Source organism: Podarcis raffonei, chromosome 13, assembly GCF_027172205.1.
Source record: "Podarcis raffonei isolate rPodRaf1 chromosome 13, rPodRaf1.pri, whole genome shotgun sequence".
Classification (NCBI taxonomy): domain Eukaryota; kingdom Metazoa; phylum Chordata; class Lepidosauria; order Squamata; family Lacertidae; genus Podarcis; species Podarcis raffonei.
In genome coordinates this window covers 46,938,476-46,958,350 of record NC_070614.1, presented here as the reverse complement: position 1 = coordinate 46,958,350, position 19,875 = coordinate 46,938,476, and the positions used below count along the sequence as shown (strand labels likewise).

The following is a 19,875-nucleotide window of genomic DNA, read 5'->3' as shown; positions in this document are numbered from 1 at the left end:
TTTCAGAGAGATCAGGAACCAAACGTTTCTTTCTCATTGCTTCATGGCAGAGAAGGGATATTTGTGGACATTTACATGTCATTGAATCTTTGATCTTGCAGGCAGGAATTGACGGAAGTTTTTCTCCAACAACAAAGCACCAAATTATTAATGCACCTGCTTTAGGGAATAGAGTAGACTTGTGGACTGTTCCATAAAGATGAACCAATTTTTTTCCTACCCAAAGTGTCACTCAGTATCAAAGCTTTGAAAAGGCAATTATTTCCTTCTGCAATTATCCAAATAACTATAATTCGCTCACCATTCTAAAGCTTCTGATGCTTTCTAGAAGGCAGGAGAAAACAGTCAGTAAAGGAGGCTGAAAGTAGTTATAAATTAACCTTGGTGGCATTGGGCTATAATTAAGTGCAATAGGCAGGCAGGTCTGTCTATGACATGCTCTCCTTTCTGAATCCTGGACTTCTAGTATTGGCAATCCCACATAGAATGCGAGTTACAAATTAGGGAACTTACAGAGTCAGATACTCTTTTCTGCCAACATGTTAGAAACAGCAGTGTTGATGCTCCTGTTGACGCCCCTTGTGTCTCAAGAAGAAACTATGAAATGTTACACTGGTGATCCCCTCCCTGTTCCACATGAATGGTACCAGCTAGGTTGCCTTCTCATTGGTGGAATGGCTTCTCATATCTCTTATATAGTCAACAAGGTTACTTTTGTGGAACACCCTTCTCAGAACCTGTTTGACTTTCCAGAGTAAGGATCCCTCCCTCCATCTGCATTTTCTAAGCTTCATACCTTATAATTATCAAGAGTATATGTGGATATTCTTCTTCCAAAAATGAAAGCTGTTTTAGACAGGAGTGTGTTGGTACAGGAAAGCCATCAGGCAGGACAAGCAGTGAGCATTGAAAAAATTAAGGAAAAGTTTGGATCATGAATACTGCAAGGTTTCATAATACACATGGAAAATCTACACATGAAAACCAGCACGACTTTTTGTGTGCACTCATACAATGAGCATACACAAAAAATAAAATCTCAAAAAGGGTAGATATAAAAGCCCTGACTAATGTAACTTGGTATGGGATACTGGTCAGCTAAAGGGAACTATAGTCTTTTCCAGCTCCAGTACTATTGCGTCTTTGGGTAAACAAAAATTATATTTCTTCTTCTTGGTGAACTTTTCAGTACCTCAGATCAAACTCTTTCTCAAGGCACCACATACATTTTATTAAAGGATATTTAAACTGGAGGTCATGGATGAGGGTATTTGACAGTGCATTTGATAGAAAGAATAAAAATGCATTGCTTTGTTCTGCTGATGAGCTCTCAAAACGTGTCACAACATGCCCATTACATATGACAGATATGATCTGATGCACCATAGATTGCAAAGATTATTTTAACTGAAGAAGATTTGTTGCTGTGGGAATGTAAGAAACGAACAGGAAGAATGTAAAAAATAATTATCTAATTTTAAAGGTGAAAAGCAGCACTATTTTGCATGTGTCCATGCACAGACACGGATACATGATCACTTAATGAGAAAGTGATGCAAATGTTTGATTCAACAGGTGCTTAGATGGTATAATGGACAATAAATAGACAATCTAAGTGCAATCTATGATGCAATAGAATACTACACTTTTCACTTCTCATGGCTAGGTATGCTTAAAATTTGTTGAAGAAGATGCTATTCATAAATTGTGGCACATCAGAATCAAATAAAAAGGATATTGCAAATTCTGACTCAGTTGCACTTAGGAATTTTTGGGTTTGTAGCATAACGAATTTGTGCATTATGGATGCATCTTCTGAGATATTAAAATAAACTCTCTTGGCAGTGTCATAACCAAGTTCTACCAGCACAACCTGGCTTTGGCATTTGCAGTAAACGAGATCAACAAGAATGACAATATCCTGCCCAATGTCACCCTTGGGTTCCACATCTCCGACAGCTATGATAGTGCAAGGATGACCTATCGGACGACACTGGACCTGATTTTCAAGGCACATACATTTCTTCCCAACTACAAATGTGGCAAACAGAAACCCCTTCTTGCCATTATTGGAGGACTTGGCTCTGACACCTCTTTCCTTATGATGGACATCATTGGCCTCTACAAAATTCCACAGGTAATATCTATGCATGTGGATGTTGAAACATTATTTATTACTCAGCTTTGAAGTTTCAAAGAAAAGACTAATATTGATGACAAGTAGTAAGATCTTGGAAATATTATAATATTCCTATAACTCAATATATCTGTGTATGTGGATAAGCTGAACTCCTCAAGTATAGACAAAAGATTGCTGTACCTGATTAAATGCTTATATAAAGATACAGTGTTGAAAGTGTGTTGCTCCACAAATGGACAACTTACAGGATCTGTACCAGCCACAAAGGGAGTCAAGGAAGGGTGTATTCTAACCCCGACACTATTCAATTACATATAAATGATATTGTCCAGTGTCTAACATCTCCAGAGTATCATGCCCCTAAACTGGCCACAACCCATCTCAATGCTATTGTGCTGATGATATGGTTCTTCTATCCCAAACAAAAGTACCCCTAAAAAGACTGATGAGGGTATTTTCAGGATATTGCCAGAGAGAACAGCTGGCGATGAATTATAAGAAAACCAAAGCCATGGTTTTCTCAAGAAACTGTAGGGCCCATAGATGGTGCAACCAGCTAATTTAAGAGGATAGTCTTCAAATATACTGGCTTTATTTTTCAGTCTACATGGTCATGGGGAGCACACGAGAAATGTGCAAAAGAAAAAGTGTCCCAAAACACCAAAATCCTGGCACGCCTTTTCTACACAAAAGGTGGTAAACATATAACATCAGTCCTGGAAGTGTTCCAAGCTAAACCCCAACACAGTTATTGTATGGGACTCAGATTTGAGCAGCCAAACACCTTGGATCTATGGAAGTTGTCCAATCAAAGTTCTTAAGGCAAATTTTTTCTTTCCAGCCTGTGTCCCAAAAGTACCATTGCGCCAAGAAGCTAATCCTCCCTCAGTAGAATTATATATTTATAATATAATATATATATATATATAATATATAATAATATATATTATATAATATATAATATATTTTGGGCAACCAAAATGGTCAAAGGCCTGGAAACGATGCCTTATGAGGAACGGCTAAGGGAGCTGGGCATGTTTAGCCTGGAGAAGAGGAGGTTAAGGGGTGATATGATAGCCATGTTCAAATATATAAAAGGATGTCATATAGAGGGGGGAGAAAGGTTGTTTTCTGCTGCTCCAGAGAAGCGGACACGGAGCAATGGATCCAAACTACAAGAAAGAAGATTCCACCTAAACATTAGGAAGAACTTCCTGACAGTAAGAGCTGTTCGACAGTGGAATTTGCTGCCAAGGAGTGTGGTGGAGTCTCCTTCTTTGGAGGTCTTTAAGCAGAGGCTTGACAACCATATGTCAGGAGTGCTCTAATGGTGTTTCCTGCTTGGCAGGGGGTTGGACTCGATGGCCCTTGTGGTCTATTCCAACTCTATGATTCTTTGATTCTATGATTCTATATATTTGGCATATGACACTTAACTATGGGCTTTGCCTAAACTTAAAGACTCCCCGGTCTAATATCCTTAGTGCTCCAAGATCGTCACCAGAGCGTCACCAGAGCGCCTTGAATAAAAGGGTCTATCAGAAGCTTCACTCTTGTGGTTTATGACCACAACAGCTAGTTGCTTTGGGTTTTAGTAAAGCAAACAGTCTAATTTGTCAGTGCCTAAATAATATTGAGCATCAGAACAACTTGGCCACAATCAGGAAATTTTGCCCATGGTATGACTATTTTCCACCTACCCATTTTGACTCTCCTGCACCCTATATGCATAACCTAGCAATTCTAAAATAAAGATGTGCTTTTACTCTTGCAAGATCAAATGTATTGGCCTCGGCTGTACTTGAGGAACGATTCCAACAGATTCAACATGAAAAATGCTTATGTCCCTGAGGAGATGGCAGTACCGAATCTATGGCGTATGTCCTTCTGGCCTGCACTCTTTATAAAGACAAGAGGAATGATGTTATCACCCCTCTTTTATTTTCCGTTCTGGGTCGCCCAGCCACTGTGACAGTGTCCTTTCTCTTGGCAGATCAAAATGAGCAGGTGACAGCAAACATTGCAAGGTTATTAGCTGCTGCAGTTAGAATAAGATCCAGTATTTGACTATTGATTAAAAACCCTAATATGTATTTTGTATAACTGACTTTTTATTTTTATTCCTTGTGTATAGTATTGTTGTTTTATTGCTGTGGCCAATGGCTGACGCAAATAAAGATTCATTTGTTCGTTCTGTGGATGTGGATGTTGGAAAATTGTTTATTACTCAGTTTTGAAGTTCCAAAGAAAAGAGTAACATTGATGACAATAAGGAAAATATTGGGAACATTATAATATTCCTTAAACAGATAGATTTAGAAATACATCAAAAATATTCATTGCACAAACCAACTCCCAGCCACATACTTCTGGATTAAATAGATGGGTATTAATGAATCTCTCTGGTCTCTGTACATTGTCTTACAGCTGATATATGGCTCATTTGCACCAGATGAGATCCAAACAATGGGTGCTCCGCCCTTTTACCGCATGGTTCCAAATGAAAACCTTCAGTATACGGGAATTATCTGGTTACTTCAGCATTTTAGGTGGACCTGGGTCGGGCTCTTTGTTATAGACGATAACAGTGGAGATCAATTCCTCAGAATACTGGAGCCATTGTTTTCCAGGCATGGAATCTGTTCAGCCTTCATAAGGAGAATCCCAAAAGACGCTCGTATGGAGGATTTCATCAATAATTTTAATGATGCAAGTCCAATTGATGTATCTTTCCAGGAACGTAAAGTTGGAACAATGATCACATACGGAGAATCTTTAACAATTTTTTGGCTGAGAACATATATATTTTCACAAGATTCAGGAAATAAGGAAAACCCATTATTTCGAAAGGTGTGGATTATGACAATGCAGATGGATTTTATATTAACGGGTGCTGCAAGAGGATGGGGTTTTCAGATGTTCCAGGGTGCCATTTCCTTCACAATTCACACACAAGAAGTACCAGGTTTCAGAGAATTTCTTCAAATCATTAAGCCAAATTGGACTCAAGGAGATGGGTTTCTCAAAGATTTCTGGGAGCAAGCCTTTGACTGTTTCTTTCCAGATCCAGGGGTGCCTATAATGGATGATGACAGCTGTACTGGAGAGGAGAGTCTGGAAAGTCTCCCTGCTGGACTTTTTGAAATGCACATGAGTGGCCAAAGCTACAGCATTTATATTGCTGTCTATGCTTTGGCTCATGCTTTGCATGCCATGTACTCACCTAGGTCCAAGCACAGACCAATGCTGGTTGATAGCAATATTGAACTTCAGAACCTGAAGCCTTGGCAGGTAATGTCTTACCAGAAAGTATTAGAATATACAGTGAAGTACAATGTGAAGCTACATTCAGGTTACTCCTTAAGTCATTAATGCAAATATTTGGCTCATATTTCTTTCTATAACTGAAGTGTGTGATTTGCAGAGTGTTGTTATCTATGAATCCCCCCCATCTTTTTTAATTAGCTCCACTCATTTCTTCGAGACATTTCATTTAACAACTCAGCTGGAGAAACTGTGTCCTTTAATGATAAACGGGAAATGAGAGGTGGATTTGATATCATGAACCTGGTCATTTTGCCAAATAACTCATTCCAGAAAGTGAAAGTTGGGAGGATTGATCCCAGTGACCATGAAGGAAAACGATTCACCATCGATGAGGATAGGATTGTGTGGCCTAGAAGATTTAGTGAGGCATGAATTCTGTTTATTCTTAACTTGAAAACTGTGTCAAATTTTCTATGCATATTTTATTAACTCTGAGGTTTACATGACTTTGCTTCTTCATGTCTGTGATCCTGAAGTAATAGGTTAACTCTGCCACTCTGATGGCAAAGAGTCTGTTGTTGGTAGTGGTTCAAAGGACCTTTTAGTAGTAACTCGCTGGAGATAAATAAGGTGGTGACTTCTGGGAAACTGCTGGTTGCAGAATTCCTTGTTTTTCTGACATATCCAGCAATACCCACTTTTTGAGAGCTTGACATTGGATGCTTAGCAGAATGAAAGCTTCAAGTTTTATCTCATTCATTCTGATTTACTTACTCTTGCCTCCATTTTTAGAATATCTTACAATCAACACCCTTTAAGCATGACATAGGAGATTTTATTTAACTCAGATATTATAACCAGTGCTTTTTTTCCTGGGGGAAATAGGGGTATGCATACCCCTAAACATTTTGTGAATCTAAGTTTGGCCTCATTGAGGGGCAGTATTTCAATGTGAGTAGGGAAATGAGAATACCCCTAAACATTTTTAAAGGAAAAAACCCACAGATTATAGCCATTTGATGATTTCCTATGAAATATAATGTGGAGAAGCTATATTCTGCTTTAAGACACAAGAGGAAGCAAATTTAATCCTTATCAGTCTGAGATGAACATGTCCACTGTTATGATTTTTTGAGAAGGTTTCACATCAAATCATTTATTCTGCAAACACATAAACTTATCTATTGTAACTTTTTATATTAGGCTATATCAGCAATTGAAGAATAATGTTCTTTGAATATTCCTTATTTATTTATTTCAACAGTTATTTACCACTTAAATAAATGAGATCAGTTAAAGTTAACCAAAAGTATATTCATACTAATTTCCCCCTGTTTATGGATAGGTGCTTCCTCTTTCGATGTGTAATGAACAATGCCATCCTGGTCATCAGAAGAAAATGAAGGAAGGGGAAAAGTTTTGTTGCTATGATTGTGTCCAATGCTTAGATGGGAAGATATCAAACCAGACTGGTCAGTGATGTTCCTGCCATCACAGAGGTTTTTGGGCTTTTTTGCTGTGTCACACTAATTGACTCTGAATTTAGACCTTTTTTCTGTTTTTCAGATATGGATGACTGTTTCAAATGCCCAGAAGACCAGTATGCAAACAAAGATAGAAATGGTTGCATCCCTAAAGTAAATACATTTTTATCATATGAAGAACCTCTAGGGCTCACTTTGGCCTCAACTGCAGTTTCCTTTTCACTGACCACAGTCCTGGTGCTAGGAATGTTTATTAAGCACAGAGATACCCCAATAGTCAAAGCCAACAACAGGGACCTCTCCTACACTCTCCTCGTCTCCCTCCTGCTCTGTTTTCTCTCTTCTTTGTTATTCCTTGGCCATCCTGGGAAAGTGATCTGCCTCCTCCAACAAGCAGCTTTTGGCATCATCTTCTCAGTGGCTGTTTCTTGTGTGCTGGCCAAAACCACCATAGTTTATCTTGCATTCATGGCTACAAAACCAGGATCTAGAATGAAGAAATGGGTGGGGAGGAAAGTGTCCTATTCAATTGTAATTGGCTGTTCACTTGTTCAAATAGGTATTTGTACTGTGTGGCTGGCAACCTTTCCCCCATTCCCTGATTTAGACATGCATTCGGTAAATGAAGAAATCATTGTACAGTGTAATGAAGGGTCAGTCGCCATGTTCTATTGTGTCCTGGGCTACATGGGTATTCTGGCCATAATCAGCTTCATGGTGGCATTCCTTGCCCGCAAGTTACCCGACACTTTTAATGAAGCAAAATTCATCACTTTCAGCATGCTGGCATTTTGCAGTGTTTGGCTGTCCTTTATTCCGACTTACCTGAGCACAAGAGGGAAAGACATGGTGGCTGTGGAGATCTTCTCCATCTTGGCCTCTACTGCTGGTTTACTGGGTTGTATCTTTTGCCCGAAATGCTACATCATTGTTTTGCGACCTGAACTGAATAGTAGGGAGAAACTAATAAGGAGAAAGTGTTAAGGAATCTTATATTTTCATTCTATCATACAGTAATACAAGTTGGAAAAGAGCCTTAGGAGCAGGTCAGAATATTAGTAGATATTCCAATTATAGCGATGTCTCTTTGCAAAGTTACTGTTCATGCTCAGATTTTGCCTAAGTTCATCTCGCAAAATGTCTTTTTTCAACTATCTCATTCAAGGAACATTTTCCTAGGGAGTTGTTTGAGCAAAGATCTGGTGCTCATTGCCATGACCATCATGTTCACTAAAATGGAAAACAGTTGAGAATAGGACAGAACTATGAAGTAAGGAAGCAAAACAAAACAAGCTTAAAAGAAATGGGTCAATATCAAATATCAACAATTGGAAGAGCTGGATATGCTTAGCATGGAAATTAAGGGGAGGCATGATATCTGCCATTATTATTATTAGAGGGGGCAAAGGGGGGGTCACAACAACAGCACAATATGTTTTTCAACTCCAGCTCCCCTTACCTCAAGTCAAGGACGAGGGATGTTGGGAGTTGTTGCAGCAGTTTCTCTAGGAAACCACATTGCTGTTTAGCTCCATACATATCTTGGCTTTTAAAATATATATATTCTCATATTGCCTCCACCCATGATGTAAGTGCACCATGCCTTCCGGATGCTGCAATAAACACTTGGTAGGACTAGATGACAAGTTGCTTTGCATGCAATTGACTTCTCTAAATACAAAGGCAGATCAAAGATAGTTGGTAGCAATATCCAACTTCAATTTCTGCAGCCTTGGGAGGTAATTTCTTCTCAACAAACTCTGCTTATTTCAATCACCCAGCAGCTTAGTCATGCTGGCCAAATGACCTGGAAGCTGTACGCCAGCTCCCTTGGCTAATAAAGTGAGATGAGTGCTGCAACCCCAGAGTCGTCCACGACTGGACCTAATGGTCAGGGGTCCCTTTACCTTTTTTATATGCTGAACTGGATAAGTGCACAACTATTTTATACAAGTAGTTCCACAAAACCATTGCTTTTATATTTAGGGGGGAAAGGTGCCAGTAATCTCTATGAAGTTGTTACTGTAAATGCCACACTTTTAACGATTCGGGAGAAAAGAAGCTGGTACTGAGTACCCTTGAGTACCCACAGGGGAAAAGCAATGCACAGCACACAGAACTCATAAACATTATTTATTATTAAACCAAGCACTACCCATCTCTTCTCACTTCCAAGTGTTGTGCTGTTGAGGCTGGCAGTGTCCTCACCCCATTTATGACACATCTGGTGGGGGATTTTACAGCTTAAGGGGAAGTTGTGAATAGATATTGAGCCATGTCAATGGCTATTATTGATTTCTTTTTTTCTTCTTAATGGTGCTCTGCATTAACACAATAAATGCCTTTCTGTCTATCCTTCTGTTGATTGATCATTTGATATGAACATGATATTTATAATTTTATTGCCCCGATGTCAGAGAAAGGGCTCCCCATAGTGACAATGGGGATGATGAAGGGGCACAGCCTCAGAGAATGCCAGAGTCAGGGCTCCCCAGAGAGAGAGAGAGAGTTAGAAGAGGAGGAAGGAGTAATTCTCCTTCCTTCCGAACCGTTTGAAGACAGCTCCTCACAACCCTGCTTCTCATTTGCTGGAGAAGAGGAGATAAATTTTCTAGGAAGAAAGAGGTCTGTCAAGCCTCTAAGACACTGATAAGCAGTCAGTGCAACAAAAGAAGGGGGTGATTCATCAGAGGATGGGGTAGGAAGACAACCAGGATCCCTCTGCTCTCATATTTTAACAAGGGTCAAAGAAATATGTCAATCAAGAATCAAAAGGGGAGTTCCTGGAAGGTATCCTATTGGTTGTGAAATCAGAGCACAGAAGTGTCAATGTCTTGAAAGGAGCCGACAGCTGTGTGAATGGCTCTGAGTGTAATTACTGTATATAATAAAATTCCTTGAAAGTTGACGGATTCCATTTGCTGCCTAATTAAGCTGAGGAGCCAACTAGATCCTGACAATCAACTATCTATTAGTGTGGAAAGAGATGCAATAACTGCAGAAATCTTAACAAAATCACGCACGGTCTACATTAATGTGCACTCCTTACTCACACAAGCAAAGAAAGCAGGCGTGGCAGGCACCACCCAACAGCCAATCACTGGCCTTTCCAGAGCCCTATTCCTTTAACCCTATGGTTTGCTAGTAAGACATGCTAGCAAAATAGCCTGTTGGCAAGTGATTGGCAGGTGGGTAAGATGAAACTCTTATTCTAAGACAGAGCCGCCCTCATTGCAGGACTATCACTGCTTGGGTTATTCAGTCTAGTTAATGGCTTTACCAGAGAGTGTCATTCTCTTGATTTAATTTGTTTTTCAGAGAGATCAGGAACCAAACTTTTCTTTCTCATTGCTTCATGGCAGAGAAGGGATATTTGTGGACATTTACATGTCATTGAATCTTTGTTCTTGCAGGCAGGAATTGACAGAAGTTGTACAACAAAGCACCAAATTATTAATGCACCTGCTTTAGGGACTAGAGAAGACTTGTGAACTGTTCCATAAAGATGAACCAACTTTTTCACTACCCAAAGTGTGACTAATTATCAAAGCTTTGAAGAGGCATTTATTTCCCTCTGCAATTATCCAAATAATTATAATTTGCTCACCCTTCTGAAGCTTTCTAGAAGGCAGGCGACAACAGTCAGTAATTGAGCCTGAAAGTAATTATAAATTAACTCCTGTGTTATTGGGCTATAATTAAGTGCAAGAGGCAGACAAGTCTGCCTATGACATATTCTCCTTTCTGAATCTTGGACTTCTAGTATTGGCAATCTCACAAAGGATGCAAGTTACAAATTAGGGAATTTGTAGAGTCAGAAACTCTTTTCTGCCAACATGTTAGAAATAGCAGTGACGATGCTCCTGCTGACTCCTGTCGTGTCTCAGGAAGAAACTATGAAATGTCACACAGGTGATCCCCTCCCTGTTCCACATGAATGGTACCAACTAGGTTGTTTCCTCATTGGTGGAATGGCTTCTCATATCTCCTATATAGTCAACCAGGTTACTTTTGAGGAACACCCTTCTCAGAACCTGTTTGATTTTCCACAGTAAGGATCCCCCACTCCATCTGTATTTTCTAATCTGTATATCTTATAATTATCAAGAGTATATGTGGATATGCTTCTTCCAAAATGAAAGCCTTTTCTGTTTCGGAAAGCACAGTGTTGGTACAGGAAAGTCATCAGGAATGACAATTAGGGAGCATTAAATAAAATAAGGAAAAGGTGTGATCATGATCTTGAATACTGCAAGGCTTCAAAATACACATGGGAAATCTACGTATCAAAACCAGCACAACCTTTTGTGTGCACTCACACAATGAGCACACACACAAAATAAAATCTCATAAAGGGGAGATATAAAAGCTCTGACTAATGTAACTTGGGATTGGATGGTGGTCAACTAATGGAAACTATAGTCTTTTTCAATCAAGTACTATTACTTCTTTGTGAAAACAAATGTAATTGCCACGACATATACTTTAATAAAGTTTATTTAAATTAGAGGTCATTGATGTGGGTATACACAGTGGATTTGACAGAGAAAAGGGAAATGTATTGCTTTGTTTTGCTGATGAGCTCTCAAAGAGTAAATTGTGACATATCGGAAACAAGTAGTAAGGGTATTGCAAAATTCTGACTCAGTTGCACTTAGAAATTTTTGGGTTTGTAGCATAACGAATTTGTGTATTATGGATGCGTCTTCTGAGATATTAAAATAAACTCTCTTGGCAGGGTCATAACCAAGTTCTACCAACACAGCCTGGCTTTGGCATTTGCAGTAAACGAGATCAACAAGAATGACAATATCCTGCCCAATGTCACCCTCGGGTTCCACATCTCCGACAGCTATGACAGTGCAAGGATGACATATCGGACGACACTGGACCTGATTTTCAAGGCACATACATTTCTTCCCAACTACAAATGTGGCAAACAGAAACCACTTCTTGCCATTATTGGAGGACTTGGCTCTGACACCTCTTTCCTTATGATGGACATCATTGGCCTCTTCAAAATTCCGCAGGTAATATCTGTGGATGTTGAAAAATTATTTATTACTCAGCTATGGAGTTCTGAAGAAGGCAGTAATATTGATGACAAGTAGTAAAATCTTGGGAACATTATAATATACCTTTAATTCAGGATAGAATTAGAAATAATGTTGCACAAATCCACTCCCAGCCACAGACTTCTGGAATAAATAGATGGGTATTAACAAATCTCTATGGTCACTGTACATTTTTTTACAGCTGATATATGGTTCATTTGCACCAGATGAGATCCAAACAAAGGGTGCTCCTCCCTTTTACCGCATGGTTCCAAATGAAAACCTTCAGTATAAGGGGATTATATGGCTACTTCAGCATTTTAGGTGGACCTGGGTTGGGCTCTTTGTTGTGGATGATAACAGTGGAGAGCAATTCCTCAGAATATTGGAGCCAATGTTTTCCAGGCATGGCATCTGTTCAGCCTTCACAAAAAGAATCCCACAAGATATCCGTATGGAAGAATTCATCAATCATATTAATTATGCTAGTCCAACTGATGTACCTTTCCTAGATCCTAAAACTGTTACAATGATCACGTATGGAGAATCTTTAACAATTTTGTGGCTGAGAACTTTTATATGTTCACAGGATTCAGGAAATATGCAAAACATATTCTTTGGGAAAGTGTGGATTATGACAATGCAGATGGATTTTATATTAACGGGTGCTGCAAGAGGATGGGGTTTTCAGATGTTCCAGGGTGCTATTTCCTTCACAATTCACACAAAAGAGGTACCAGGTTTCAGAGAATTTCTTCAAATCATTAAGCCAAATTGGACTCAAGGTGATGGGTTCCTAAAAAATTTCTGGGAGCAAGCCTTTGACTGTTTCTTTCCAGATCCAGGGGTGCCTATAATGGATGATGATAGCTGTACTGGAGAGGAGAGTCTGGAAAGTCTCCCTGCTGGACTTTTTGAAATGCACTTGAATGGCCACAGTTACAGCATTTATATTGCTGTCTATGCTTTGGCTCATGCTTTGCATGCCATGTACTCACCTAGGTCCAAGCACAGGCCAATGTTGGTTGATAGCAATATTGAACTTCAGAACCTGAAGCCTTGGCAGGTAATACAGTGTGGTACAATGTGAAGCTACATTCAGGTTACTCCTTAAGTCATTAATGCAAATATTGTGTTCATATTTCTTTCTATAACTGAAGCTTGAGATTTGCAGAGTGTTGTTATCCATGAATCCCCCTCCCCATCTTTTTCAATTAGCTCCACCTGTTTCTTCAAGACATTTCATTTAACAACTCAGCTGGAGAAACTGTGTCCTTTAATGATAAACGGGAAATGAGAGGTGGATTTGACATCATGAACCTGGTAATTTTGCCAAATAACTCATTCCAGAAAGTGAAAGTTGGGAGGGTTGATCCCAGTGCCCATGAAGGAAAACGATTCACCATCAATGAAGATACAATTGTATGGCCTAGAGCATTTAATGAGGCATGGATTCTGTTTATTCTTAACTTGAAAACTGTGCCAAATTTTCTATGCAAGTCTGAGGTTTACATCACTTTGCTTCTTCACGTTTGCTTCCTTTTTTTAAAAAAAAAAATTATTAGTTTTTCAACATATAATATAAGACAATACAAACAACAAACACTAACAAACAAACATATAAACATGTATAATTTCATAAGTTTTTTCGTATACCCAATTTCAACGACTTCCCCATGCCTCCCTTTTCTGCATCCCTGTTTTAAACTTTTTTCAGCAACCCCTGGTCTGAATTACTTATAAATTCCTTTCTATAACCCTTTTCTTTCCTCTTATCCAATCATTTATCTCTGCAAATCTGCTATACTTTACCCATGACATTTTAACACTCAGTAATTTTACAAGAATTTTTAAGATAAAATTTAAATTTCTTCCAGTCTTCATCCACCGTCTCTTTCCCTTGGTCACGGATTCTGCTCGTCATCTCTGCTAGTCCCATATATTCAATCACCTTCGTCTGCCACTCTTCCAGCGTGGGTAGTTCTTGTATCTTCCAATACTTTGCTAGTAGAACTCTTGCTGCTGTTGTAGCATACATAAAGAACGTCCTGTCTTTCTTTGACACCAATTTGCCTACTATGCCCAGGAGGAAAGCCTCTGGTTTTTTGTGAAAGGTACACTTAAGCACCTTCTTAATTTCATTATATATCATTTCCCAGAAGACCTTAATCCTTGGGCACGTCCACCAAAGGTGATAGAAAGTACCTTCAGTTTCATTACATTTCCAGCATTTGTTATTGGGCAAATGGTAAATTTTTGCAAGCTTGACTGGGGTCATGTACCACCTATAAATCATTTTCATAATATTCTCTCTTAAGGCATTACATGCCGTAAATTTTATACCGGTGGTCCATAACTGTTCCCAGTCAGCAAACATAATGTCATGACCAATGTCCTGTGCCCATTTAATCATAGCTGATTTAACCGTTTCATCCTGTGTATTCCATTTCAGCAGCAAATTGTACATTCTAGACAAATTCTTAGTATTGGGTTCTAACAATTCTGTTTCTAACTTTGACTTCTCCACCTGGAAGCCGATTTTCCTGTCCTGTTTAAAAACTTCATTTATCTGGTAATAATGAAGCCAATCTCTTACTTTAAACTTCAATTTCTCATAACTCTGTAATTTCACATTTCCACCTTCTTGTTCTACAATTTCCCAATATTTTGGCCATTTAGATTCCATATTAAGTTTTTTAACTTCCTTAGCCTCCATTGGTGACAACCATCTAGGGGTTTTATTTTCCAACAAATCTTTATAACGAATCCAAACATAGTATAGAGCTTTCCTAACAATATGGTTTTTGAAACCTTTATGAATTTTTACCTTGTCATACCATATATATGCATGCCAACCGAACCTATTATTGAACCCTTCTAAATCCAAAATGTCTGTGTTCTCAAGGAGTAGCCAATCTTTCAGCCAGCAAAAAGCTGCTGCTTCATAGTACAGTTTTAAGTCCGGCAGGGCAAACCCCCCTCTTTCTTTTGCATCAGTTAATATCTTAAATTTTATTCTGGGCTTTTTGCCCTGCCAGACAAATCTCGATATGTCTTTCTGCCACTTCTTGAAACAGTCCATTCTGTCCACAATCTGCAATGTTTGAAACAAAAACAGCATTCTTGGCAAAACATTCATCTTAATAACAGCAATTCGGCCTAACAAGGAAAGTCTCAAATTCGACCATATTTCTAAATCTTTCTTAATTTCTGTCCAACATTTCTCATAGTTATCTTTAAATAAGTTCACATTCTTAGTTGTTAAATTAACCCCCAGATATTTCACTTTATTTGCTACCATTAATCCAGTTTCACTCTGAAACTTCTCTCTTTCCTCCACTGTTAAATTTTTCCCCAGTACCTTTGTTTTTTGTTTATTTAGCTTAAAACCTGCTACTCGACCAAAAACTTGTATTATCTTCAAAACTCTTTTAGTACTAGTGTCTGGCTCTTGCAAAGTTAAAACTAAATCATCTGCAAACGCTCTCAACTTATATTGTTTAGCTCCGACCTGAATCCCTTTAACCAGCTGGTCCCCTCTAATCATATTTAATAACACCTCCAGAACAGATATGAAAAGTAATGGGGATATTGGGCACCCCTGTCGTGTCCCTTTTTCAATAGCATTTTCCTCAGTAACCACATTATTTACAATTAGTTTTGCTTTTTGTTCAGAATAAATTGCACCTATACCATTCTCAAAGCCCTGGCCTACCCCCATTCCTTTGAGATTCTTTTTCATAAAACTCCAAGAGATATTGTCAAAGGCTTTCTCAGCGTCCACAAATATTAATACTGCCTTCGTATTAATATTGTTTTCAAGCAACTCCATAATGTCTATTATATTTCTCACATTGTCAGATAAGTGTCTTCCCGGGAGAAAGCCAGCCTGGTCTTTATGAATCTCACCCACCAAAACCCTCTTCAATCTTTTTGCCAAAATGTCTGCAAAAATTTTGTAATCCACATTGAGCAATGATATAGGGCGGTAGTTCTTAATCTGGTTCTTATCAGTCTCAGATTTTGGTATAAGTGTAATGTATGCTTCTTTCCACGATTCAGGTGCCTTCTTCCCCTCTAAAATTTCATTGCAGACTTCCTTAAACGGTTGAATCAACCAATCTTTCAAAACTTTGTAGTATCTGGAAGTCAAGCCATCTGGTCCTGGAGATTTTCCCAATTTCATATTTTGAATGGCTCCCTCTATCTCTTGCTCAGTTATTTTCTGGTTCAAAGTCACTTTACTTTGTTCAGATATTTTTTGTAATCCATATTTTTTAAGAAATTCTTCTATCTCTTTTTCGTCCACCGGCCCTTGTGCATAAAGTTTCCTGAAATAACTCTGAAAGCAGTTTCTAATCTCATTTGGCCTGAAAATGTTCTTTCCTTCAACCTCTAAGCTTGTAACCATATTCAACTTTTGCCTTTTCTTCAATTGCCATGCCAGAAGTTTCCCACATTTATCTGCCGATTCAAATGTCTTTTGTCTCATTTGTTTTATTTTCCATTCTATCTCCTGGTTCATCAATTCCATATATTGTCTCTGGTAAAACTTTATTTCTCTTAAAATTTCATGAGACTTTGGCTTAGATCTCAATTTCTTTTCACCTTCTTTTATTCTTTCCAAGATCTTATCTTTCTTTTCATTCTGTCTCTTCTTTTTTAAAGTATTCTGCTGTATCAAGAATCCTCTCATAACGGCTTTACCTGCGTCCCAAATTGTTCTTTTCTCCACCTCTGTTTTCAGATTTATCTCAAAATAGTCCTTGATAGTTTTCTGGGCCTTTCTGTACACCTCTTCATCTCTAAATAGGGAGTCATTCATCCTCCATCTGAAGGAACCAGCTGTTGTTATGTTCATTTCCATCTTTACAGCGTTATGGTCGGAGCAAGTCTTTGGGCAGATTTCCACTTTTTTTATCTTGGGTGCCATCCCACTAGTTACCCAAATTTGGTCGATTCTGGTCCAAGTCATTTTTGCTTCAGAGAAAAAAGTTCCCTCTCTCTCCAGAGGGTTTCTTGTTCTCCAAATGTCAATCAAGTCCATATTATCTGTCATTTCAAAGAAAGTCTTAGGTAGTCTCCCATCCTTAGAAACCACCTGTCTTAGTGCTTTGTCCATATTCTTCACGTTTGCTTCCCTGAAGTAATAGGTTAACACTGCCACTCTGCTTTCTGCTGTTGGCACTGGTTCACAGAACCTTTTACAATTATCAGTGCAGGAGATATTTAGGAAACTGCTGGTTGCTGAATTCCTTTTGCCTCTGACATATCCCTTCAGGAATACCCACTTTCTGTGAGTTTGACATGGCTACTGAGCAGAATGAAAGCTTCAAATTTTATTTCAATTATTCTGATTTACTTACTCTCTCCTCCATTTTTGGAATATCCTACAACCAGCACGCTGTAAACACATCATAGGAAATTTTATCTAATTCAGATATTATAGCCAGTGCCATTTTCCTGGGGGACGTGGGGGTATGCATGCCACTGAATATATTTTGAATCTGAAGGGGCCATATTTCAATATGAGCAGTTAAATGAGAGCACCCTTAAACATTTTTAAAAGAAAAAATAAAGCACTGATTATAACCATTTGAAGATTTCCTATGAAATATAATGTGGAGAAGCTATGTTCTGATTTAAGACAAAAGGGGAAGCAAATTTCATCCCTATCAGTCTGTGATGGACACATCCACTGTTATAATTGTCCAAGAAGGTTTCACATGAAATCATTTATTCTGCAAACACATAAACTTATCTATTGTAATTTTTATATTAGGCCATATCAGCAATTGAAGAATAACGTTCTTTGAATATTCCTTAATTATTTATTTCAACAGTTTATGTACTGCTTGAGTAAATAAGATCAGTTAAAGTTAACCAAAAGTATATTCATACTAATTTCCCCCTGTTTATGGAAAGGTGCTTCCTCTTTCGATGTGTAATGAACAATGCCATCCTGGTCATCAGAAGAAAATGAAGGAAGGGGAAAAGTTTTGTTGCTATGATTGTGTCCCGTGCTTAGATGGGAAGATATCAAACCAGATTGGTGGGTGATGTAATTTTGCCATCAGATAGGTTTATTTTTATTTTGTTGTGTCATACTAACTGACTCTGAATTTAGACCTTTTTTGTTTTTCAGATGCGGATGACTGTTTCAAATGCCCAGAAGACCAGTATGTAAACAAAAATAAAAATGGTTGCATCCCTAAAGTTATAACCTTTTTATCATATGAAGAACCTCTAGGGCTGACTTTGGCCTCAACTGCAGTTTCTTTTTCACTGACCACAGCCCTGGTGCTAGGAATGTTTATTAAGCACAGAGATACCCCAATAGTCAAAGCCAACAACAGGGACCTCTCCTACACTCTCCTCGTCTCCCTCCTGCTCTGTTTTCTCTCTTCTTTGTTATTCCTTGGCCATCCTGGGAAAGTGATCTGCCTCCTTCAACAAGCAGCTTTTGGCATCATCTTCTCAGTGGCTGTTTCTTGTGTGCTGGCCAAAACCACCATAGTTTCTCTCGCATTCATGGCTACAAAACCAGGATCAAGAATGAAGAAATGGGTGGGGAGGAAAGTGTCCTGTTCAATTGTAATTTGCTGTTCACTTGTTCAAATAGGTATTTGTACTGTGTGGCTGGCAACCTTTCCCCCATTCCCTGATTTAGACATGCATTCGGTAAATGAAGAAATCATTGTACAGTGTAATGAAGGGTCGGCCATCATGTTCTACTGTGTCTTGGGCTACATGGGTCTTCTTGCAATCACCAGCTTCATGGTGGCATTCCTTGCCCGCAAGTTACCCGACAGTTTTAATGAAGCAAAATTCATCACTTTCAGCATGCTGGCATTTTGCAGTGTTTGGTTGTCCTTTATTCCGACTTACCTGAGCACAAGAGGGAAAGACATGGTGGCTGTAGAGATCTTCTCCATCTTGGCCTCTACTGCTGGTTTACTGGGTTGTATCTTTTGCCCGAAATGTTACATCATTGTGTTGCGACCAGAACTGAATAGCCGGGAGAAACTAATGAGAAGACAGTATTAAGGAATCTTATATTTTCATTCTATCATAGTTATACATGCCTTAGGAGCGGGCAGAATATTGGCAGATATTCATTTTCAATTATATCGATGTCTCTTGGCAAAGTTTCTGCTGATGCTCAGATTTTGCCTTAGTTGAAAAAAGACATTTTGCGAGATGAACTATCTCTTTAAAGAAACATTTTCCTAGGGAATAGTTTGGGCAGAGTTCTGGTGCTCATTGCCATGTACATCAGGTTCACTAAAATGGAAAATAGTGGACAATGGGGCAGAATTATAAAGTAAGGAAGCAAAACAAAACAAGCTTATAGGAAATGGGTCAATATCAAATATTAACAGGTGGAAGAGCTAGATGTGCTTAGCATGGAGATTAAGGGGAGACATTATATCTGCCATTAATGTTATTACAGGGTGCGGGGATGGGGAATCACAGCAACAGCACAATATCTTTTTCAACTTCAGCTCCCATTACCTCAAGTCAAAGACTACGGATAATGGGAGTTGTAGTCCAGCAGCATCTCTAGATAACCGCATGGCTGCTTTTTTCTTGCCAGAGGTATGCTATTTGCACAAAGACTGTCATCCTCATCATGTCTACTCAGGTCATTGAATTCATTAAGGCCTATAACCAGCTAAATGGAGTAAGTATTCCATCTGCTTCCTAATGTGATTCAACAAACACACAACCAAACAATGGAATGCATCACTCAATAGTGCTCGTTTCACATGGAAAGAGGTTATCTCTTTGGTACCTGTGGCTTTTGCAAGGACATGCGCTGAACCCTGTCGGTGGAACCTACCCCCTCCCCCCCCCAAATGAGACAAGAGACCAAAGTATGGGTTCAAATTGGCCACAACTTTATTGAACTTCGGAATGTGGGAAACTT

General features: G+C 38.8%; 2 protein-coding genes across 2 annotated transcripts; both read left to right on the top strand.

Annotated features, from left to right (window-relative positions):
* The first annotated feature begins 539 nt into the window (after nucleotides 1-539).
* On the top strand, nucleotides 540-7,875 carry LOC128399134 (vomeronasal type-2 receptor 26-like). The gene is made up of 6 exons (XM_053360392.1): nucleotides 540-754; nucleotides 1,846-2,137; nucleotides 4,568-5,431; nucleotides 5,606-5,809; nucleotides 6,753-6,879; nucleotides 6,974-7,875. Exons 1-6 carry the CDS (start codon nucleotides 540-542, stop codon nucleotides 7,873-7,875), a joined length of 2,604 nt encoding a protein of 867 aa, XP_053216367.1.
* A 2,852-nt stretch (nucleotides 7,876-10,727) lies between these two features.
* Nucleotides 10,728-18,992, top strand: LOC128399133 (vomeronasal type-2 receptor 26-like). The gene is made up of 6 exons (XM_053360391.1): nucleotides 10,728-10,942; nucleotides 11,630-11,921; nucleotides 12,148-13,011; nucleotides 13,164-13,367; nucleotides 17,871-17,997; nucleotides 18,091-18,992. The coding sequence occupies exons 1-6, from the start codon at nucleotides 10,728-10,730 to the stop codon at nucleotides 18,990-18,992; spliced, it is 2,604 nt and encodes an 867-aa protein (XP_053216366.1).
* Nucleotides 18,993-19,875: the final 883 nt, after the last annotated feature.

Coding starts and splice junctions, on each gene's coding strand:
- LOC128399134 (XM_053360392.1), top strand. CDS start 540: ATGTTAGAAACAGCAGTGTTGATGCTCCTGTTGACGCCCCTTGTGTCT. Junction 755..1,845: donor AACCTGTTTGACTTTCCAGA/GTAAGGATCCCT, acceptor CTCTCTTGGCAG/TGTCATAACCAAGTTCTACC. Junction 6,880..6,973: donor GAAGATATCAAACCAGACTG/GTCAGTGATGTT, acceptor TCTGTTTTTCAG/ATATGGATGACTGTTTCAAA.
- LOC128399133 (XM_053360391.1), top strand. CDS start 10,728: ATGTTAGAAATAGCAGTGACGATGCTCCTGCTGACTCCTGTCGTGTCT. Junction 10,943..11,629: donor AACCTGTTTGATTTTCCACA/GTAAGGATCCCC, acceptor CTCTCTTGGCAG/GGTCATAACCAAGTTCTACC. Junction 13,012..13,163: donor AGAACCTGAAGCCTTGGCAG/GTAATACAGTGT, acceptor TTTTTCAATTAG/CTCCACCTGTTTCTTCAAGA.